At 38.5% G+C, this 24,562-nt stretch overlaps 1 protein-coding gene across 1 annotated transcript in view; it reads right to left on the bottom strand.

The window, feature by feature from the left end:
- The window catches only part of SACM1L (SAC1 like phosphatidylinositide phosphatase), a 37,437-nt gene extending 14,870 nt beyond the window's left edge, over nt 1–22,567 (bottom strand). The window contains exons 1-11 of the mRNA XM_049862442.1: nt 22,470–22,567; nt 19,674–19,748; nt 18,636–18,763; nt 15,714–15,863; nt 13,085–13,144; nt 7,966–7,999; nt 4,484–4,585; nt 2,365–2,450; nt 1,474–1,560; nt 912–980; nt 739–818 (exon numbers count right to left, since the gene is read on the bottom strand). Coding sequence (XP_049718399.1) covers nt 739–818; nt 912–980; nt 1,474–1,560; nt 2,365–2,450; nt 4,484–4,585; nt 7,966–7,999; nt 13,085–13,144; nt 15,714–15,863; nt 18,636–18,659 — 692 coding nt within the window. The 5' untranslated portion in view covers nt 18,660–18,763; nt 19,674–19,748; nt 22,470–22,567. The remainder of the gene's footprint in view (nt 1–738; nt 819–911; nt 981–1,473; nt 1,561–2,364; nt 2,451–4,483; nt 4,586–7,965; nt 8,000–13,084; nt 13,145–15,713; nt 15,864–18,635; nt 18,764–19,673; nt 19,749–22,469) is intronic.
- Nucleotides 22,568–24,562: the final 1,995 nt, after the last annotated feature.

Raw genomic sequence — 24,562 nt, 5'->3', positions numbered from 1 at the left:
AGAATGCTCCTTAGAAGCCAGGATGGCGAGACTGCGTCTTACATACTTTGGACATGTTGTCAGGAGGGATCAGTCCCCGGCGAAGGACATCACGCTTAGTAAAGTACAGGGTCAGCGGAAAACAGGAAGACCCTCAACGAAATGGACTGACACAGTGGCTGCAACAATGGGCTCAAGCGTAACGACGATTGTGGGGATGGCACTGGACAGGGCAGTGTGTCATTCTGTTGTGCGTAGGGTCGCTGTGAGTCAGAACCGACTCGACGGCATCTAACAACAACCAAAAACCCAGAATTTGTACCTGTTGTCTGGTGACTGCTCGTAAGACAGACAAAGCTGCTGCTCCAGTTGAGGCCACGGTACAGCTACTGAGCTGCCCCAGCTCCCATGACAGGCAGGACCACAGAGACCACACCAATTGCAAGCAGTGGAACTTTGAGATCTGGCGGCCTTCGAGCCACAAAGCCTCGATGAGGGGATTTTGATCAGGGGCTAAACATTTTACCAAACTTAGATGAAAACTTGAATGTTAAGAAATTATTTTACACCATAAAATTAAGCCAGAGAAAATTTCTAGTCAACCAAATCATGCCCTGATCTATTATTGGAAAGAAATGCAAGCTGAAACATATTATGTCTAGTGAGATCTATGTACTCAAGTATGCGTGTGAGTGTACATTTTTGTGTGTGCAGAGACAATGATCTGAAAGGACCCGCAACTGGTTTCAAGTGAGGTACCTGATCATTCCACTTCCCAAGGAAGACACCATTGTTGCAAACGTCTGTTCAAGAGGCTTCTCTGAGCCCTTCTGGTTAACCTGCAAAAAATTTTAAACATCCATAGCTTTCTTTCAAGTTTACTTAAAAGAAGATTTAAAAGGGGATTCTGACGCGGTTTGTAAGAAACATACCAGGTTGAGTATAACTTGCTTTCCATAAATAATCACTTGTGAATCAAAATGCCTTTGGAAACCGTCCAACTAGGAGGGAAAAAAAAAAAAGTTATCTACTTTACCAGATGACATTATAGGAACACTTATAAGATTTTTTAAAGTACCTCCTTAAATGTCCTATCTCTATATTCAAGGAATGAGGTTGGGATGCAGATCACGTCTTCTGAATGCTTTGTAGTAAACAGGATTGTAAACCATTCCACCCCGCCTGCAGTACTACTGTGGAAACTCTGAACACAATCTCCGACAGACTACGCCACGCACTCTAGAGTTCAAAGTCTTACTGAGGTCTCTAAAGTCTAACATGCCAAGCCATTAAATTCCACTTTGCTTTTCCACATCTGGCACGCCATTTATGCAGCCTTTTGGTTTAGAGGTCCACTGCGTGCCAGAACCAAGAGAAAGGCCTCAAAGATGCTGAATTCTAATACATGGGGAACAAATATGTGCTCCATATGCAAACTCTAGTGCCATTAATCTTCTATTTTTAGCTAAGGAAGAAAGCCTGGAAGATACACACATGATTTGCTACTTTGTTGATCTGGGGCTGTGGTTTGTACTTGAGGTTTGGTCTTTGGGACCAGAAAACTGGTATTGATCCTCGCGTCTAAAAGGAAAGAGAGAAATGTGAAATGAAAAACACACACACTTGTTTTTCTCAGTTTACTTACTGTCAGGGTACATATAGCAATGATTCTGCAAGGCAAAAAAGTAGCACAACTTAGCAACTCTGAAAGAAGTCCGCTACCTGTTCCTCCAGTTCATGTTTTTTGGGAATACATATGGAAAAGATTTTCTCTTCTTCTAATTTTAGTTACACGATGTCTGTAGAGCAGATAGTTGTTTCCCCCTAAATTCTAAAATAAATCAATTTTTCACAAGTAAAAATTAACAAACTATGTTATATGACTTGGCATTACGAAAAACTTAGAAAACGGCTTTATTCATTCCCAATGAATGCATTTATGAACACATGAATGTTTAGTTACCACTGCTCGGGAGAAGCTAGGGAGCCAGAATTCTGAAGCAGGCAACCAAACAGTGGTGCTGTCTCACAGTGAAGTACAAGGCAGGGAAGCCAGTCATAAACCAGCAGCTTGTCCTTCCTTCACTGCCCTGAATAAATCTAAAGGCTTAAGCAGATAGGTGGCTGTGTTCCCACACCCTTGTGCCTGCTACCCTCTCCTTTTGGGATGTAATTTAAGGGCAGAAAATGTCAGCAGGTGAGTACCAGATTAATGGAATATCCTTGTTCTGGGCAAACTCTTTCCCACACTGTAGACAAAGATATTACTTCAAAAAGAAAAAAAAGGGGTAAGGAGAGGACCCAACAACATGACAGAAAATGACGGACCAAGCAGAAGAGGCCCCTGGCCTGCGCCGACTCCGCCAACCAGACACAGAAACTTGCCTGCACAAAGGAAGCCCTGTTCCCATTGTAGTGCACGATCTGCTCTGTTTCTACAAAGTTCGCTGCGTGGCCTTCGGAATCAATCCCTACATTGAAGAAAAAAATAGTAAACTCTATTTATTACATAGGAAACACATCAGAAGCTCACTGATTCAGGTTAACTTGGAAAGAATTAAGTCAGTTCCAACTAGTGGAAAAGCACTTATAAAAATAAATTTCCAACAAATGCACAGTACATGACCACAAAGCTAACAGAAGCTCGCTTGTTTAAACCAGCTCAGAGAGGAGTATCCAGGACTAATAAACAGATGCAGTAGACTGTTGTTTGTTTATCCATGTATCAACGGTTTATACATACACAATTCCTCTAAAACAGTGTTTCTCAAACCTGAGACATCTTTTAAAGAAAAATAAATTCTCAAGGACCCCGAGAGAGTATGGCCATAGATCCCATATGGATCCCATAGATCCATAGTATTTGAAAAATACTATTTTGAAAGTTAAAACCTTCTATCTAGGTGATCATAGTTAGTAATAACACATTAAATGCAAATGTAGGGCATCATGTACATAGCATTCAGGTATAATAATGCAAATAAATGGTCCAGCAGATGCTTATATTGACTTTAATTATTAAAATGACAATACAAAAATGATATGAGTCTCAATCTTCTGTAAAATCTAGAGCGTCTATAACCACATGAAACCCAGTTTGAAAAGCACTGCTCTGAAGAGCTTAGAATCTGATACTGGTCAGTCCTTTCAAGTATGTGAAGCAGCCTTTTATGACCTTGTCTACGTGATCTTTTTCTACTAACAAAGAGCTTACCTGCTAAGCAAAAGCAACTTCCAAGCTAGTCTCTGACCCAAACAAATTACCAGGTTACCAGAAAGAAATCAGGGGAGTTTTAACTGTCCCAAATATTTTTCTTAACATCCTTTCTGATACATTTCTCAAGCGTCACATTTTGAGATATCTGTATGGTACGGAGTTTTTGTTAGTATATTATGGTGAGAAAAATGGTATGAAAAATTCACAACTAACCAGCTGGTACAGGGATGAGAACCAAGTGGATGGGGTAAGAAACGAGATTTTTTTTATTGTGTATCTTTTAAAACTTTTTGATATGTGAATTACGTGAATGTTATCTATTCAAAAAATTAAAAAATATGTTTCCATCCAAGACAATCCAGTTACCAGGGAGCTGCTAACTCTAATTCTGGTTCTCTGATCTTGGCCAGGTCACTCACTCAATGTCTTTCTTCCTCTGCTATATCATTTATAATGAGGGAGGTTATTAACCTCCACAATTTCCTAGCTGAAAGCTTGTGTGACTTATTTAATAGAACAGGATTTTATTCAGATATCTTCTGGTAAAAGGTAAAAAATAGAAAGAGCTGGAGAAACTCCTTTTCATTATGAAAGAAAGTTAATACTGATTTTAAAAGCTTGTTTGAGCAAATTAGCATACTGTTAGTACAAAACCTAGAGAATAAATGTTCAAGATGTAAATATAAAGTTAAATGTCTAGCTTAATGCATGCAAGGACAATGCAAGAAAATACTTTCTGATATTGAGTTTGGATTACTGAAAAGTACATTAAATTCAGCTGTGACTTCAGACATTCAGCAAGCAACATGGCCAGTTCCTCTCTCAGCAGGAAGCAGCCCATAGTGTCACACTGCCACGTGCGTAAATGACAGTAGCTGGAGTAAAGCACAGAAAACCAAACCCACTGCCATCGAGTGGATTCCAACTTACAGCAACCCTACGGGACAGAGTAGAGCTGCGCGTAGGGTTTCCAAGGCTGTAAATCTTTAGAGAAGCAGGCTGCCACATCTTTCTCCCTTGGAGCAGCTGGTGGATTCAAACTGCCACCCTTTTGGTTAGCAGCTGAGTGCTTTAACCACTGCACCACCAACTCCTAAAGCACAGACAACCTACCTAATTAGTACAATGAAGCAGGAGACAAATATTTAGTGAGGCTATCAAATGATAATGAAAACAAATTCAAAAGGTTACATTCATGTCACCGTAAGACAAAACGTTAGTGATAGATCTAAAAAAAAAAAAAAGATCTAACCCAGTATTAAATCATGCTGAGAAAATTAATCTCACCTCTCACATAGTAGCGCACACCAGCTCTGAAACAACTCCTTCTTGAGATGAGAATCCAATCAAAGTATTTTCCATTGATAGAACACGAGTGCATAGTAATAACTTAACTCCATTAAGAAAAACATAACATATGTAGAAATCACATTTATTTCCAGATTCAGTATGAATCATTTACCCTCCTGAGAACAACTCCATTTCTAAGAAAAAAAAAAAATGGCCAAAAATATACCAATCTTTCTGGTTCTTCATGAACACTCACAAGGCTTTAGTACCGTAATAGTCAAATGTAGAGTTCTGTCAAGGCAGTAGCCCTGCAATGACATATAATAAACAGTACATTTAAGTGGTTCATTATAGTGTCGCCACTTGGATAACATGATTTCCTTTTTCTGATATCCTCAACCACTTTCTCAAAGTAAAGAATTAAGTATTAACCTACTCTGAATGAGAAACATATAAATTTAAAATAGATTAACTTTCAAATAAGAAATGAAAAAAAAATGGGAAAAGGGCTAGACAACTGCAGTTAAAAAAAAAACTGAAAAATATCACATGTATAATTATAAACGTAAATTAACCATAAGAGTTGGTAAGCTTATGAAGATTTACAGATCAAGCTGAATTAAATAAAGATTATCCAGAAACAGAATCTTAGCTGTTTTTTTCTTGAAATAGGAAAAGTGAACCTAAATTTAAAAAAAAAAAAAAAAAAGACTCTCTCCTCAAAAGCTTCTTAATACAAAACTCTAACTACTGGTGACAGTATAGGCGACATGACACTCACAACCACTCAGTAACATCAAAGAGTCAGATGCCTGGAAATTGGAAAGGCTGACCTCTCTATTTCACTCCAGAGAAAAAGCCTGCAGAAGCCTCTGGCGCTGGCATACCTCTTAAATCAAAACTACATTTTTATCATTCAGTGTAATACAGAGTACATAATGCATATGTGCAGTTAAAGGAATAAAAAGGTACAAAACCACCTCTGCACCCACCAGCACCTTTGACGCACCCTTCAGAGTAACCACTCTCCACTCAGCTCATCGTTCCCTCACTTCTTTCCCGTTTTGCCAGTTTTTGACCTTTTTTTTTTTTTTGCAGATAAAAGGAATTACACTTTATATATTCTTTCAACTTGTTTTATTTGCTCAACATTATGTTCATGAGGTTCACTGGTTGCTATGGATGTATGACAGTCCACCATAGGGATATATATTAAAGAGAAGGAACACCGTAAAGAGAACGACATCATGCTTAGTGAAAAAGGGGGTCAATGAAAAAGAGGAAGACCCTCAGCGAGATGGATTAACACAGTGACTGCAACTATGGGCTCAAGCATAGCAACAGTTGTGAAGATGGCGTAGGACCAGGCAGGGTCGCTATGAGTCAGAGCCAACTTGAAGGCACCTAGTAACAACAACATCCATTCTACTGTCTGTGGACATGTAGGCCTTTCCCGTTTTTGCTATCATGAACAGTGCTACAGCAAACACTGCTGGACACCTGCTTCTGGGGCACTAAGCTCCTCTTTTTCATGTCACAACATACACTTTGTCAGCAAATCCTGTTAGTGCTATCTTCAAAACACATCCAGAGTCTGACCATCTCTCACCGCTGTCACTGCTACCATCCACCTAGCCACCATCACCTCTCACCTGGATTACTGCAACTGCCTCCTAATTGCTCCCTGTATCCACCCCTGCTCACCTCTGGTCTTTCCCCTACATTTACCTCAGTGATCAGTCTTAGCATGTCAATACTTTGCTCGAATCCCCCCAACAGCTTCTCACCAAAATTAAAAAAAAAAATCCATATTATGGCCTATCAGCCCCTGTGCAGTCTAGACCTGCAGTCTCTCGATGATGCAAACGGTTAATATGCCTGGCTGCTAGAGGCTCCACCCAGAGGAGCCTTGGAAGAAAGGCCTGGTGATCTACTTCGAAAAAAAAAATTAGCCATTGAAAATCTACAAAGCACAAGTCTCTGACACACACGGGGTTGCCATGAGTCAGAAGGGCTCAAAGGCAACTGGGTTTTTTGTTCATTTTTTAACCTGGGCCCAGCGACTTCTCTGAACACAGCCCCCACCTCCTCTGCTGGCTGGCTGTTCCACTCACGCACCTGCCTTGGGGCCTTGAAACTCACCATTCCCTCTGCATGTGTATGAAACGTGTTGACTATATTTCTAGTCAAGAAATTACACCAAACACAATTTAAAGCAATACGGGTAAATTTCTAAAAGTATCCAGAAAAAGATTCTCCAAAATCTTGATATTTGTCCATTCACAGTCTCATTTTGAGATAAAACACAACTGGCCTAATTCCCTTCAAGCACCACCTAAATATGTTAACATAAGTTCATTACATCTGTCACACAAATTTCAAAATATACAGTACTTACATTTACTTGCTACTCACACACACACATATACAAGTACTTTGGAAATAAAGTACAATAGGGAAACCTAGGATTAGCTCAGTGTTTATAATTGAGCAGTCCTTTCAATTTCTTTACTACGTAAGACTTATCTTCCCAGGCTTTACCTGTTTCCCAAATGCCCTATATTCCTCCTAAAAACCAATCACAGACTGTTGTGTTTCCAAGCTTCCTGGGGACACTGCAGAGAGAGCCGCCCCCTCAGTTTCTACAGAGCAGAGTCTTGCCTACAGGCACTCGTCAGTACACTGCCAACCAGCTCCCTCTGCTTCGCTATTTTTATCATGGTGTCTACAATAAAGCCATGTTTTTCAAATGAACTTACCATTAGATAGTTATTATGCATTTATACCATGATTTTTCCCTGAGTGTTATTCTTTGAACTCCAACTATTTTTATTTTTCTCTGGTTATTTGGAATGACAAATATAATTTTTAATTGTAATTCTCTCCAAGCTGCTGTTCATCCTACTTCATGAGTACAGCCTTTTTACTTACTGAGGAAAGTTTTCATTTCACAGACAGGGTGAAACTATTCTTCTTTGATTTACTGAGACAAAACCAAAAACAAAACCCAAATCCGCTGCCACTTAGTCAATTATGACTCATAGCAACCCTATAGGACAGAGTAGAACTGCTTCATAGGGTTTCCAAGGAGCAGCTGGTAGATTCGAACTGCCAACCTTTTGGTTAGCAGCCTGAGGTCTTAACCACTGCATCACCTTTACTGATACAAGGCAACATCAAAAATCTAATAAAGGCAAAATACAATGTATTAGAGTATTCCTTCTCTTTAAGCCACCAACCCCATAACTCTTGAACACAGAGAGAATAACTTCGTCTGAAGAGTTCATTCTTTAAAAAAGGCAGCAGTGGCTTACAACCAATATTCTAAGATTTTGTGTCAATGAGTCTGATTTTATCAACAATTTCTACTAATTCTGAAATTGTTCTCATGCAAAATCTGAGAATGTCTGAATCTGCCTTATAATAAAATTGAAAGAAAGGTTGTTAGAAAACTAAAGAGCAATACGATGTAAGGATACAGCCATGCAGCACTGGCAGGGCAAACCGATGAACCTGAAATGAAGATGTAACAGTACATTTAGGAATAAACGTACTTTAAAAACAAGTAAATAAGCACTACATTACAAGTATACGTGAAGAGGTAATATGCAAAATAACAAAGCAGTAAACTTCTGGGTAGTTTTTAATTTTAAAAGAAATTTCTCTAACGTAATGTCTTTTTAATTAAAACAATTTAAAGCACATCTATTTTTTTTTTAGTATTACAACCGTTTGGGCTTGACTATTCAGATTATGGGACACTAACAAAACTACACGACGTTGCAGAATGTTTTCCTACCTCCTTTTCAGTCTCTGACTGTAACAACTTCATTCCTCCAGGGAAAGGGTTTACCCATGCTAATTGTTTGCAGCTCAAATTACTTTTCCAAAACCAGCAAAGCAAATGACAAGAAATAAAGCAATTAGGCAAATCTACCTAGATTCTATATATTGTTTTCCTGGCTGTGCTTACTTGTTTATAACTCGTGTGTGTAAGCAAAGGACAAAGGAAGCTGAGGCCTACACCAGTCTCTCCTGGGTGGCTGAGGAGAGTCACAGCCCCACAGGAAGGCAAAGGCAGAGCTCTGGACTCAGCCTGGGGACTTGGCTCTGGCCCCTCATTTCTCCATTATTCATCCCCAAGACCAATCCTGTCCCTCTTACTTATAGAAAACATTGTTTTTGTTTTTTTTAAAATAATATTTTACTGTGTTTTAGGTGAAAGTTCACACAGCAAATTAGGTTCTCCTTTAATAACTTTTGGAAATCCTGGTGGCATAGTGGTTAAAGAGTTCAGCTGCTAACCAAAAGGTCAGCAGTTCAAAACCTCCAGGCGCTCCTTGGAAATGATGGGGCAGTTCTACTCTGTTCCATAGGGTCACTGTTAAGTTGGAACAGACTCAATAGCAATGAGTTTTTTTAAACAATTTTTATACAAATTGTTCTATGCCATTGGTTACAATTTTTACAATGTTATCAGCATTCTCATTATTTCCATTCTGTTTGCTCTGTTTCCACTGATAGAGCTTCCCTTCTCCTCGTCTTCTCGTTCTTGCTCTGTAAACGCTGACTGTTTGGTCTCACGTAGTTTGTTTAAGGAAGCACATTACTCATGGGCGATACTGTGTATTTTACAAGCCAGTCTATTATTTGACTGAAAGGTGACCTGCAGAAATAGCTTCAATTCCAAGTTCAAAGGTTATCTTAGGGCAATAGTCTCAGGGGTTCCTCTAGTCTCTATCAGTCCAGTAAGTCTGGCCTATTTTAGGAACTGGAGTTTTGTTTTACATTTTTCTCCCATTCGGTAGTGGTAGCCAGCACCATCTAGTTCTTCTGGCTGTGGTTCGTGCAGGCTATTAGTCTCATGGACTAGTTTCTTCTTGAGCCTTTGATTACCTTCATTCTCTTTAGCTCCATCTGAGTAGAGAATAATAGTTGTATCTTAGATGGACACTCGCAAGCTTTTAGGACACCAGATGCTACTCATCAATTTAGGATGTAAAACGCTGTCTTTGTGAACTATGTTATGCCAATTAACTAAGCTGTCCACAGAGACTATGGTCCCAAGCCTTCTAACCCAGTAAACTAATCCTTCAAGTTGTTTGGATATATCTAGGAAGCCTCCTTAACTGAGCCCCTGTGTGATTTGTTACTTATGTGGACATACACGCAGCGCACACAAACATACATATAGATACGCTTATAGGTGCACTACCCATGCACAGGCAGTTATTCACGTATGCCTTTATATACACATACATGCATCCGTATCTACCCACGTAACTACACATGTATCTTTTTGGTTGTGTTTTTACTGTTGCAAAATTGTACGTTACATAAAAAAAAAAACGAAACCAAACCTGTTGCTGACAAGTCAATTCCAACTCATTGCGACCCTACAGGACAGAGCAGAACTGCCCCATAGTGTTTCCAAGGAGTGCCTGGTGGATTCAAACTGCCGACCTTTTGGTTAGCAGCCACAGCTCTTAACCACTACACCAGCAGGGTTTCCCATAGCATTTACCAAAATTGTCCCATTTTCTCTCATACTTCTTAGTGTTTTTATTTAGCTTGGTTGAGGTATGCTTACTTCACCCATATTTGGTCTTATCTTTTCCATCACCAAAAGTAACAAGTGTCTACTATCAAGAAAGTGATTCCCCTCCCTCTCCCTCCCATCCCTGGTAACTGTCAAAGAACTTTGCTTTCTGTGTGTATATCTATTTTGATTTTTTATAAGAGTAGGACCATACGGTATTTGTCTTTTTGTGATGGACTTATTTCACTCAGCATAATGTCCTCCAGATTCATCAATGTTAAAAGATGCTTCATGGACTCCTCATTTTTCTTTATAGTTGTGTAGTAGCCCATTGTATGTATGTACCAGAGTTTGCTTATCCATTCATCCACTGATGAGCGCTAGGCTGTTTCCACCTTTTTGCTATTGTGAATGATGCAGTAATGAACACAGGTGTGCATATGTCTATTAGTGTCACTGCTCTTGTATCTCTAGGATATAAACCTAGGATTGGGATTGTTGAATCGTAAGGTATTTCTATTTCCAGCTTTTTGAGGAAGTGCCAAACAGTTTTCCATAGTAGTTGTACCATTTTATACTCCCACCAGCAATGTATAAGACTTCCAATCCCACCACAACCTCACCAGCATTTGTTGTTTTGTTTTTTTGATCACTGCTATTTTTGCAGGAGTGAGAGGGTATCTCATTAAATAGTTTAGATTTGCATCTCTCTAACAGCTCATCGTCACAAGCACCTGCTCATGTATTTGTTGGCCACCTGAATGTCCTCTCTGGTGAATCGTCTGTTCATGTCCTTTGCCCATTTTTTGATTGGACTGTCTTTTCGCTGTTGAAGTTTTCTACATATTTTAGAAATTAGACCCTTATTAGATATTTCATGGCCAAAGAGACTTCTTCCCAATCTGTAGATTTCTCTTTTTATTCGCTTGGTAAAGTCTTTTGATGAGCCTAAGTATCTAAGTTTTAGGAGGTCCCATTTATCAAATTTATCCTCTGTTGTTCACGCATTTTTAGTTTTGTGTGATAAGCTATTTATGCCAAAAATTAGGTCCCACAGTTTTGACTCTATGTAATCTTCCAGCATGGATGCAATGGACTAAGGGATGATTCACCTCCCGGTGTGAAATTTAAAACTTATAATTGTTTATTTCTGGAATTTTCCACTGAAGATTTTCACACCACGGGTGACCATGGGTAATTGAACTTGCCAAAAGCAGAACTGCAAATAAGAGGGGACTTCTGGTGCGGCAGTTTGCTTCCACAGAGATTTACAGCCTTGAAAACCCTATGGGGTCACTATGAGTCAGAACCAACTTGATGGCGGCAGGTCTGGTTTTACTGTATTGAATAAGAATGGTGATAAAAGGCATCCTTGTCTTATTCCTGTTCTCAAGGGGAATGGTCTCAATCTTTCTGTGTTGAGAAAAAGGTTGGCTGTTAGTTTTATGTATATGCCCTTAATCATATTGAGGAAGTTTCCTTCTACTCCTGTTTTGCTGAGAGTTATCTGGACAGGGTGTTGGATTTTATCAAATGTTTTTTCTGTGCTGATTGAGATGACCGTGTGATTCTTTGCCTTTGTTTTATTTATGTAGTGGATTATATCAATTGACTTTTTAATGCTGAACCATCCTTGCATCCCTGGTAGGAATCCCACTTGATCATAATGTATTATTTTTTTGATATGCTGTCGAATTCTGTTGGCCAGAATTTTGTTGAGAATTTTTGCATCTATATTTACAAGGGATGTTGTTGTTGTTGTCAGGTGCTGTTGAGTCAGTTCCAACTGATAGCAACCCTATGTATAACAGAACAAAACACGGCCCAGTCCTGCTCCATTCTCAAAATTGTTGTTATGCTTGAGCCCATTACTGCAGCCACTGTGTCAATCCATCTCATTGGAGGATATTGGTCTGTAATATTCTTTTTTAGTGGTGCCGTTGCCTAGCTTTAGCATCAGGGTTATGCTGTCCTCATAGAATGAATTAGGGAGTATTCTTTCCTTTTCTATGTTGTGGAATAGTTTAAGTATAATTGGTGTCAACTCTTCTCTGAATGTCTGATGGGATTGTCCAGTGAAGCTGTCTGGGCTGGGGCTTTTCTTGGTTGGGAGTTTTTTAATGACCTCTTCAATTTTTTCTTTTGTTATAGACCTACTCAAATTTCAAACTTCTATTTCTGTTAGTTTAGGAAGGTAGTGGGACAAATTTCTAGAAATCTGTCCACTTCTATATTTTCAAACTTGTTGCAGTACGATTTTCAGAATATTCTGTCACTATCCTTTTTGTCTTTTAATCCTTTTTATCTTAGTTGGTTCTGTTGTAATGCCACCCACCTCATTTGTTATTTTGGTTATTTGCATCTTCTCATTTTCTTTCTTTGTCAACTTGGCCAGTAGTTTGTCAGTTTTACTGATCATCTCAAAGAACCAACTTCTAGTCTTGTTGATTCTTTCTATTGTTTTTCTGTTTTCTAATTCATTTATTGTTACTCCGATCTTTATTATTTCCTTTCTTGTGGTGACTATGGGCTTCTTTTGGTGGTCCTTTTCTATTTATTCAAGTTGTAGGGTTAAGCTACTGATTTTGGCCCTTTGTTCTTTTTTGATGTGTCCATTTATTGCTATAAATTCTTCTCTGAGCATTGCTTTTGTTGTGTCCCAAAGATTTTGGTATGTCATGTTTTCATTCTCATTTGAATTTAGGAATTTTTCAATTTGATTTTTTATTTCTTCTATTACCCAGTAGTTTTTAAGTAAGGTGTTATTCAATTTCCATAGATCTAATTTTTTCCTTTTCTCTCTGTTACTGATTTCTAGTTTTGTAGTTATGATCAAAGACAAGAAAGCAACGTATTTTTACTTAAGGTTTCTATGAGATCAAATTAAAATAATTAGGCTTCCTCAACCTAGAATGATGTAAGGGTAGACCTGATCTAAGTTTATAAGTTATAAATACAGTTAAAGTAGATTTATTTACCAAAAACCCTGGTAGTCATTTTATTATATGTATTAAGACTTGACTGTAACAAATAAGCAGATTTTATTCAGTATACATTACCTCTGGCTGAGCAGAAAGTTCTCTTAGAAGATGACCATTCCATACAAACCTCTGATCTGCCTAAGAGAGAAGTTTTAAAATTAATATACTTGCTGCCAAGTTGACCTTCTACACAAAGAAAAATAAAGTAATCAATGTCTCCCCCTGGTGGCTAGGTATTTAGACTGCTCCAAACAGAACTCATCTTCCCACACTCATACTGTCTCTCCTCCAAGTTCACTGCCTCAGGCCAGGGCACTGCCCCAAACAGAAACCTGGGAGACCTCCCAGGATCTTTCTTTCCCTTACATTTAGTCAATCCTCAAGTCCTAAATCTCATCCAAAATCCATCTACCTTCTACATTCCTACTCCAACCAACCACGGCCAACACACTAGACTCCAGCCTAACTACTACAATGGCTTCCCTTGCCTCGAGTCTTGGCCCTCCTGCTTCATTCCTCCACAGTGCTGCTGCCAAGCAGGAGTTCTCTAACACGTCCTGTCTCCTATGTGCGCTGAATTCTCCCATGGCTTTCTATCACCTAAAGGACTCAATCTTTGAGGGACCTAGCCAGTCCTTGGCTCTGGCAGACCTATTTAACTCTCTGACTTCCAAACTACAAACACAGAGGAGGCGCCCTCAACCAGCCTCTGTTGAACTGACTCAGCAGAGTAACCAAGCCTCCCCATTCCCTCTATAAAGTCACCAACTCAACCCACCACAGATGAAAGCCACAGGGAGTGGCTCTTGCACTTAGCAGCATCAGATGAAATTCAGCTGTGTGTCCCCAACCGGTTTGTGCCAGTCATATTGCTATTCATCATTACATAATTTGACTAAACATTTTATACACCAATGAAATACGACTAAAACAGAACTGCTATTTCTATGAAGCTGAACGCCTTGAAATAACTCAGTAAAAGGCAAGTTGCTTAAAAAACTGCTGTTGAATTTGGAGCGCAAGTGGCAAGTAAAAAAGACTTTAGAAATGCAGTAAAAATCTACAGGATTTTATGCACAGATTGCTTTTTTGTAAGTATGAAAGCCTTTAAAAAGATCCAAGCTGGAAAGCAGTATGGATATAATTTACACAGGAAAAGACAGCTAGAATCAAAAAACCAAGAACAAAGAAAAAAAGCCTGTGGCCCTACATACAAAAATTGACCCTTGAATGAAAAATGTTGTTTAAATGTTTGACGTATGTATGTTTCATTTATCACTTTTGTGATTCCATATTTTAACTTTAACTGACTTTTCTGATTAGCTGACAACTTCCTATTCCCATCCCAACACATGGGATGGCTTCTCCCGCAGTTTAGCCTAATATTGCCATAGCCTCTGCCTGGAACCCTCTCTCTCCCACTGCCAACTGACCAACAAGCCCTACTCATCGGCAAGTCTCAGCTCAAATGTTCCTCCCTTTGTAAAGCTGTTTCTGACTCCCCCAGGCAAAGTGAAACCACCTCCCTTCAGGATCCATCCACACTTTGGTACATATTTCTGTTACACCAGTCATCCCTTGTTTTGTGATTGCTTGGAGGTCTGCTTCCCCTGTAGGCTGTAGGCTCTCACGAGGCAGAGGCTACATCTTTCCATTCTGTGTTCCCAGTTGCTAGTACCATACTTGGCCCATAGCAAGCACATGAGAGACATTTGCTAAACAAGTGGAGAATACAGCAACTGCTTCTAAAAGCAACAGTATCTTTGGTGTTAAAAGCCACTTTCTTGATTCCTTAGCCAAACTTACAACTAATCTTACATAGAATTTTACTAGATCAGAATATAAAATCTTACCCAAAAGGGCCAGTCAATTAAAATATTGATTTTAGTTGAATTACATGAAATTATCGTTTCTATTTTTTTTTAATTGGTAAACAACAGTCAATTACAAATGATTTCATATGTTTGACCTAATAGATAACTAACGGCAGCCTTTTAAATTCTATCTGTCCCCTAAACATATCTAATTGTTAATACAAAGTAAAATCAAGGCAGCAATTACCCAGGGTCTGAAGAGCAGAAATTTTAAGCTGAGATTATTTGAGGCCTAGTTTTAAAGATACACTTTAAAAATAAATGAATAATGGATTTTTTTCAAGCTCTGAAATCAATAAATTCTTATTTTTCTAATCACCCCAGATTATAAGTAACATGCTGCAGAAAGAACACCATTGACTTTGTGCTAATATTAACAAGATGTTAATTTTTTAAGCCCTATTTAGTCACTAACGCACTGCTTTACTACAGGACACTGAGTGCTAATAATTTACATGTGAATGCAATGCTGTTTTGAAGATTTGACACTTGAGAGCTACTGCTTGACAGCACAGTACTATTTATGTAAAAATATACGCTCTGAAGGCTTTTCATCTAATCACCTACACCTGCGTATTGAGACTGGCTTTCTAAATACCTGGGCCTGTGGTTCTCGATCCTGGCGGTGTAACAGGCATAGATTCTGGGGCCCTGAACTTGGGACTATGGTTTTTGTGATATATGTGAAACATGGTATGTTTTCAAAGCCCTGCAGATGACCCTGATATAGCCAGGGTTCAAAAGAATCAATATAAATTTTTATGGATGAAACAGAGACATGCCCCTTAAAAAAACACAAAAAGTAAATGAACATAACCAAAAAGCAAACTTACCCTTTCCAAAAGACTCATTTCTTGGAATTCTGGACTAGTGTTGGACAGCCGCTGCAATGTATGGGTCAAATCATATGATGTTGAAAAGTAAAATCCATCCACATTCAAGACATGGTTTATCATTGCTAGGAAAGTTTTATTATCTTGTAACTGTAAACAAACAGGAAATGTCAGTATGTGTCACACCTGAAAAGGCATCTGTCAGTATGAGGAAAGAATGAAAACAAGAATCTATCGTTTGGCCCCATTAAATATCACTGGCACGTGGACCGGGCCAGGGGTTGGGAGGGTGCTCACCATCCTTTCCCCCAGACCTAAAACACTTCCTGACATGGGGGAGGTGCTCAGTAAATGCTGCAGGGTATCATTAGATTACTTGATCAGGTGGGACTCCTTCCCTTTGGTATCCCTCACAATTTTTACCCTGAAGGGCAGAACAGTTGTTTTAACAAAATACCTTCACCCTAGGTTATGACCTACTATCTGGCATAGGCTTTACACAGATTCTCTTTCATCTTCACAACAACCCTACTAAACCCTACTAGGTTAGCATAATTATCCCCATTTGACCAATGAAAAGCCTAAGTTCGTGAGGAGCTCAGTAACAGCAAATAACAACAGAGTATCATCCTCATTCTTAAAAACTTCATTGGCTTGGGTTGGATAGGAAGTAAAACACAATTCTTTTTCTTTAAAAATAAGATTAAAAAGCCCAGTAAAAGCAATATTTATCTTTGCAGACACTTCCTAATAACCATTTTAACTGGCTTTCCCAATGAATACTAAGATTGATATTTTTTTTTATCCTTGTTTTAAAAAAAACGATTGTTGATGTTTGGTAACATAATTAATATGTACTACGAAATTTTAAATTTGGGCTCCAGAGATATTTTTTAAAAAAATCAAAAGCACAAGCAAGGCATATCTAATAAGCAATGCTAAAGTTAGCTACATGGCCTGACGACAAAGTGCAGCAATGAAGACCAACGGTCCGATACTACCGGGCTACCAAACACAAGCCATTTTATTTCCTTAAAATATTAGGCCCTCACGGAGAATGGATACAAATCCCTAATTTTTTCATTGATATATATTGTAAAAAAGAAATTTTAAGTTTAAACTAAAATTTAAAAAAGCAAATCCTACAGTTTTACTTAGTCAATAAAACAGTGCTATCACTTTATTTTCAAAATGTTTATCATAGGTAAGTTCCACATGTTAGTATAATAATTTTTCTTTCAGAAACAACCATTTTTGCAGTCTTGAGAGTAAAAATGTAACTTAAAAAAATTTAAATAATTTCTGAACATCCTGTTGACTTAAAGAATGCAAGTATTTATTTATAAATACTGTCTGGGTATGATGGGAGGCAGTCTTCACTTGGCACGGTTGAGCGGGACTATGAAAACGGCCCTGCAAGCTAGCTTAAAAAAGGAAAAACTATAATGGTCCTTTGATCTTTAAATTTTATAGTCAAAACAAAAACTCTCTTACTCTAAGTTATACATGTATAGAGAAAACAGTTAAAACTAATATTTCCTTAGTACACTGTAACTTAAAACATTAGAAACATGGAGAATTAAAAGTGTTTTTGTTTCTTTTTAAAAATCTTATCAAGAGTAGTCTGAACAGTGCTTGCCTCCTCCTCCTCATCGCTTGCGATATAGAACGGACATCTTTTCTACACCTTGGTGAGGTAGTATACTCCTTTCTAAGTCTGAATCATCTTCAAATATTTTATCCTTTGTGCTTTCTATGTGAAGAAATACCCCCAGAGAGTTCCTTCCATGGCAAGTTTTTCGCTGGCATCACTTCCTCTGGGATATCTTCATCCTTTTCATCACCACCACTTTGCTTGTTAGTATTGGTAAGTTCCCCTTCACTAATACCTCTGGCTGCATTATTTAAAGCCTCAGTCTCATACAGCTACAGTGGCAGCATTCCCACAATCAGCCATTTCTTCCATAACTCAAAAAAAAAAAAAAAAAACCCGTTGCCATCGAGTCGGTTCCAACTCCTAGCGACCCTATAGGACAGAGTAGAACTGTCTCATAGGGTTTCCCAGGAGCGGCTGGTGGACTTGAACTGCCGACCTCTAGGTCAGCAGCTGTAGCTCTTAACCACTGCACCACTAAGGCTCCTCTATAACTCCATTTATGAGCCATTCGATTTTTACTTCCAGCATTATTACTTTTCATTCCTTTGCAGCACTTTCATCTTTGGTAAACTAATTGTTTGCTTCATTAATATACTGTGGTAACGGAAATCTGAACTGTGTTGTTGGGGGGCCTGTTGTTACTTAACTAAACCACAGTAACTGAAATCCATGCATAAAGGAATCATGCAAAAGGGAGACAGTCTGAATATATGCACGGACATACCCACCCATACACACTTATATCCATGTGGTAAAACTGAAGAATACTTTTCTCTGAGGAAAGGGGGAATGAAATTTGATGAGCAGAACTTCAATCATATCTAATATTTTATTTCTTTCAAAAAGGGTCATCTATGAAGACAAATCTGGGTATTGAGTATATACGTATTTTCTGTTTGTACTTTTCTTACCACGTGAAGTTTCATTATTTAAAAATTAAGGCAGATTTTCTTTTTAAACAACCAAGAGCAATAAAATGCATTAATAATTTTTTAAAATATATTTTATAACTAGAAACCAAAAGTAAAAGCTTAAGTGTGTTGCCCCTACCATAAAAGTGACTAAGAGTTTCAAATTACCCAGAAGTAGCATAATACAGTTGTCTTTTAAAAAACCAGCTCTGTTTGCTTGCCACACAATAGCTACCTATTTCCTACCCTGCTTTATGGGTGCTTTTTTTTTTTTCAGTATTTGCATTTAAAAGAAATCCATCAAACATTCTTTGCATTTAGGCTCTACAATTACTAACTGTTCCCAGTTCTTACCTGAATATCAGTTAAGTGCAACATTGTCTTCTTATAAGAAAGGATATCAAAATCTGTTGCTTTCCAGATTACATGATTGAAAAATTCACCTATTTTTGTCTTTTTGGTAATGACAATAAGATAGTTACCTGCAAAAAGTAAAGTCAAACTTATATAAATATAAAAAAGACAACTCTAAAGCCAAAATAGAGGTCCTTATTGTTTAAACCGTAAAGGCTAGCCGAATAAGACTGTACTGTGCTACACAGATAAAAGGCCCATGCTTTTTTATTTTGGCAAGCTTGTATTTATGAACAGAAAGACTAAACATTATTTAGAAAAATTCTTGTTGAAAGGTCAAAGTTTCCCTCAAAAAAATAAAAGCAAAAGCTGTTGGTAAGCAGTCGTCTTAGCGGACGAAAAGCAGAGACAGAAAAACACTTCTCCCCTGTCCCCAAGGCATACAGGCCTTCTAGCTAGTAACACTGCATCACCAGCATGTACCTTAAAGTATCACAGGATGTGAGATCTGATCACTGCAGGGCAATGTCCCATCTACCCCATTCCTATGTCCCTCAGGTTATTCTAAATGGCAGAGAACTGTGCCGGGGCAGTGTAAGTGGTTACTGCAATATCACAAGGATGAGTGGCTAGGAATCAAGGAGCCACCACAGCACAACGCACAATATGCCAACCCTGATCCTAGCCACTTCCTTCTCCTCGCAAATGTAACAGGGTAACCACTTCCACTAACTCAATTCTTCAGCTCTGTTCAATGTTCTATCAATAAGCACCCTCCCCTGGAGCCTTCCTGGGTCCTTGTCTCCCCTAGAACTTGCACACCACACTGCAGTAACTTGCTGCTTACATGCCTCTCTCACTAGGCTGTGCACTACAGGACAGAAGGGGCCTGTAGCTTCACAACTCAGCATCTAGCGGAGTGTGACTTAACCTAGAGATTTATCACATAAAGCGTGACATGAAGTATGTCTCCGTCTTATACTCTAATATTGTCAACTGAATTACCTTCTTTGCCCATCTTAGCTTACTGTTTCTTACCTGCCACCAGATGGATTGTGCCCAATATACCAAATATTGGTCTTGTGACAGCTGAAGGAGGAACATCTTTCTTGACTTAAAACATGAAAAGAGAAAGAAAGAAAAATCACGTGGGAAAAAGCTCCAGTAGAAATGGAAATTCGGTTTGATTTCGATAGCTACTTCATTTAAATCAATGTGTATGATTTGCTCCAAAAACAATATATCCTTTCATAAGTGCTAGACCTCCAGTTCGGCAGAACGGAAAACAAAAACGCCCACGTGATGCATAAAGGCCTCTACCTGTCTAGACTGTGGAGCCAAAAGTAACAAGCCTCAGCAGCCTCATTGGGTAAATCGTTGGCTATTTCTAAAGTTAATTTTCAAACACATTTATTCAACCTCATGCCAGAAACTAAGTACCTATCTCTTTAGAAGAACTAGAAAATAAATGAAAGTGAGGGTTTGGGACAAGATTTTAATCTCTACACGCAACTAATAAAATGCAAAATATATATATATATATATATATGACTTGCCCATCTGTGTGTAAGAATGTGGGAAATGCAGGCAGAGAGCCAAGGGCAGAAGGAGGGAAAAGCCTCCTCGCGTCTAACAGTAAATTTACACAAGCAAGCAGGGAAGCATAACATAAACTGTGGTTTTATCAATTATGTCCCTATTAATAAAACAGTATTTATTTTAGATCACAGGGTCACTTCACAATTCATACTATAAGCCAATGTGTTTTGCAAAGCTTATTTTGTAGGCTCTAGTTTAGAGAATAATGCCCCCCAAGAAAGGGGCACAAGGAGCTCCACAGTCAAATAACCTATTGTGCTACCATGCATCGCCTCTGTTCCTTCTCCCAGACAGTCCTAACGCACATTCGGAGAATAAAGGCTCTGAGAAGGAAGGCTTGGTGTAAAAGAAAGCTGTTCCGCTGTCTAATTCAAGGTTTTCCAAATTTATACGGCTATAAAAGTTTTCTTTCAGTTACAGCGTATTATCATACTGGAACCCATTTTGGAAACACTGCTGTAAACCCAGGCTCTGATTCTTAAAGACATTCCTAACAATGTTGTTGTTGTGTGCTGTTGAGTCAATTCTGACTCATAGCAACCCTACAGAACAGAACTACCCCATAGGGTTTCCTAGGTTGTAGTCATTACGGATGCAGATCGCCAGGTCTTTTCTCCCACAGAGTGGCTAGGGGTCAAACCACCAACCTTTCAGTCGCCAGGTGATCACTTAACCATTGCGCCACCAGGCTCCTTTTCAAATAGACTAAAATTCAATCTAATTCACTCAATAATTAAATTTGCTTAATGACCCTATACCACAATTAACTAACGCGAAGAATGGGAACGCTGGTGCGGTAACAATCTCAGAGAAAATCCTAAAGGTACTGAGACCATCTGACAAACTTAAATGGACTACTGATAGTGCTGTAGGGTACAGTGACTTGGGTACAATGGCAACAAAACTATGAGGATGCCTAAGAATAGGTGTCGGTTTTTCACGGAAGGAAAAAAAAATTCCCTCTCTCTGTGGCCACAGTCTGTATTTCCAACAGAAAAAAGAAACTGGCTAAGAAACTGTCAGTGAGTCAGCCCTTCACCATCTCTGGCTTCATGCCAAGCATGTCTCCACTCATGGCTGCCTGGTATCGACATCGTCACATGCAGATAATCTACACCCTTCAGCTTTTCGGTCTGCTCAAATGAGTCGGCAGTCTCTAGCTGTGAGTAAAATGTCACTGCAAAGTCCAAAATAACAGACACCGGGCTGTCTCAATATGGTAAAAAGCAGCAGTGTGATTCAACTTCACGAGACGCATACTAACTTTGGTTAAACCCAAAAAGCTATCTGAAGAGAACAGCCACCAAGCCATGAACACGTGGGAAATACCGCATTACCAAACTAAAACAGCTCTAGTTCTGTTTGCTCAAATAAAAACTTTATGTGGTATTTACCAGAATAACCAGATAAGCAAGAAAATAGAAATTGTAGAGCCACAATCTTTCTTGTACTTTACTATCCCATGCAATATATTTTCATATTTCACTTTATCCATTCAGAGTATTTACTGACTGCCTAGTCTGTGGTTACTCAAATAATGTACTTAAGAAAAAACAAATACAGAACTCTGCAGTAAATCAGAATTTTTAAATAATCAAAAATGAAATTCTGAATGTGATGTCACAACGGTACACTAATTTGCCACCAAAATTATTTCACATCAATCTGTTTAGAAATCAGTGTTCCATACAATTGAAAAAACAGTTGTTTTTCATATCCCAGAAAGAAAAACCAAAACATAACTGGACAGGTAGATAAAGCTTCAGAACATCATTTGCCCAGAACTCTTACAAGTTTCAGTCAGTAAATTATATTTTTTTTCATTTATTAAATTATCCTCACCATCATGAATATTTTCAAAACAAAAGCCACTGCTGAATGTCACACATTTAATGATCTCAATCAAATACCTGAAAACTTAGAGCTATGAGACATCAAGAACACCAATCCTGTCAGAGTACAGGTAAGGGAACCAATAAAGAAATAGTTAGGTTTTCAAATGCTTACAGATAGTAAAATGTTTCCTAAAAATTTCAAGATCATTTTTCCTTTCTGTAAAAAGGAGACAGCATAAAATTAGTGTATAAACTTTAAATGTCATGGCCAAGAATTAAAATTTTATAAGAAGGCACACAGAGATCCGAACACTGGCATGCCTCTGAGTTATTTATTTTAATTATTACGACTTATGGATAAAGTCTTTCTCAGACGCTTCTACACACGACTAGGAAATACCTGAGAGGGTAACCTCTGTGGACACTCGGTCGATGGTAAGTACATCATCGGCTCCATCATCACAAGCTTCCACATAAAATTTTTCAGGTGTGATATGCCTAAGAAGAAATTTTAAGCCACAAGCAGTTAAATGAAATGAAAACTTATAAACGAAAACTATTTATTATAACAACGGTGTTTAAATCTGACGTCATTTTCCCAGCTTCTGACAACATAAAGGTGTTAAGTTTGCTATCCTTGTGAGTTCACTGCAACTCTTTTTACTTCTGTATTTAATGCTGACAAAGTTTTCATTTGCTGAAAAACCATCCGTTTGACTTACACAGAAAGGCATAAACAAGTGTAATTTATTATATTCAACACAGTGCAGAAAACAATGTAGCACAGCAGTTAGGAGCAGTATAGAACTAAACTGCCTGTGCTGTGTGACCCTGGACAAGTTACTCACCCTTTCTGTTCCTTAGTCTCCTTATCTGTAATTAAGGATAATACCAGACTCACCACACAGAATTGCTGTGAGGATTAAATGTGCTAATCTTTAACAAGCACTTAGAACAACACCTGAAACATAGTAAGAAAGATGTCAATACTAGCTAAAAATACTAAGAAATCCCATTCCTACGAAATTGTTCAAAATAAATTAACATTCAGCTGCTTTTTGTTAGAATGCCACATGTTAGAACTTTGAGTCTAACAAAAGAAACACTGGTTCCTCAGGAGATAACTGGGAAATATCAGGCAGGCAACTCAAGCCTGGTTAGGGTTGCCCCAGGGAATAGTAAAAATTAACCATAACAATGAAGTGAAGTGAAAATGCACACTTGCAGAAGTGACAGCGAGTGACGAGTGACGCAGGACTCTAAGCCTCTGGTTGAGGCTGTTGTTAAGGTGGGCACAGGAGAAGGCGGGACTCTCCAGGAACGGAGCAAGGTTGGGGAGGGAGCATGGGGCCTAGGAACTAACTCTGCACCACTCCCCCGCCCCCCTGCCCCCCCCCCGCCCCGGCGAAAGAACTAATTTCTAATGTTCTTAAAGCAGACTTGAAAGAATTTGTCTGTGTGGCAGCCAATCTGAGAGTATTTTCCTTTCCTTTTTTAATTGTACTTCCACTATTCTCGCTTTCCAGGCCTCTGAAAAACCTTGTACGAACCCATACAACCATTATTGACATCATTTCCTATTTACCAATCGCATATAAGCTATTTGGAGTTATAGAAACATGTCCTGTAGCAGAACAGACTGTATTGGCTATTTTTGACTGTAAGTTCTCTGAGGAATAATCAGCTCTTAATTATCCAAATATAATTTACATCCATTCGTGATTCACCTGTGACTAATTTCTTAACATGAGGCTAGTTTCCTCCATTTTGGGGGCTATGCGCTCGGGCAATGAATATCAATTTTAAATAAATCAAGCAAAATGCAATAAGGAAGGCAAATATGTTCGAAATATGGCAGTCTTCAGTTCAAAACAGTTGATTCCTTTTCATTGATGAGTAATATTCCATTGTATGGATATATCGATTTGTTATCTATTCACTCGTTGATGGACATCTGGGTTGTTTCCAGTTTGGGGTTATTATGAATAAAGGTTCTTATACATTCTTGTACAAGTCTTCAGGTGGGTGGCCATAACCACTCATTTCTCTGGGGTAACTTCTTAGGAGTGGAGTGGCTGGATCACATCACAGGTGTATGTTTAACCTGTGCAGGGAGGGATAAAAGGGATTACGAACTTTTAGGGCTGATGGATGCATTCACTATCTTGCTTCTGGTGATAGTTTCAAGGGTGTAAAAATATGTCAAAATTTATCAAGTTGGATACTTTAAATATGTGCCGTTTATTGGATGTCAATTATATATCAAGAAAGCTGTAAAAACAGTGAGAAGTTCTGCAACAAAACAAAGAACTTTCAGACATTCTACTCATTATAGGGTAGTCATCTCTACTCTTAACTCATTTAAAAACAAAAAACAAAAAAAACAACATTTCTGTTCATATCTGCAGAAGACGTTTTGTGCAAGCTACAAACTGTACTCCAATTTCAGGAGCAAGTCAGTATCTATTAGAAAGCTACCACGAACAAGTGACT

This window comes from Elephas maximus, chromosome 20 (assembly GCF_024166365.1).
Source record: "Elephas maximus indicus isolate mEleMax1 chromosome 20, mEleMax1 primary haplotype, whole genome shotgun sequence".
NCBI lineage: Eukaryota > Metazoa > Chordata > Mammalia > Proboscidea > Elephantidae > Elephas > Elephas maximus.
This window is presented reverse-complemented; position numbering and strand designations above follow the sequence as displayed.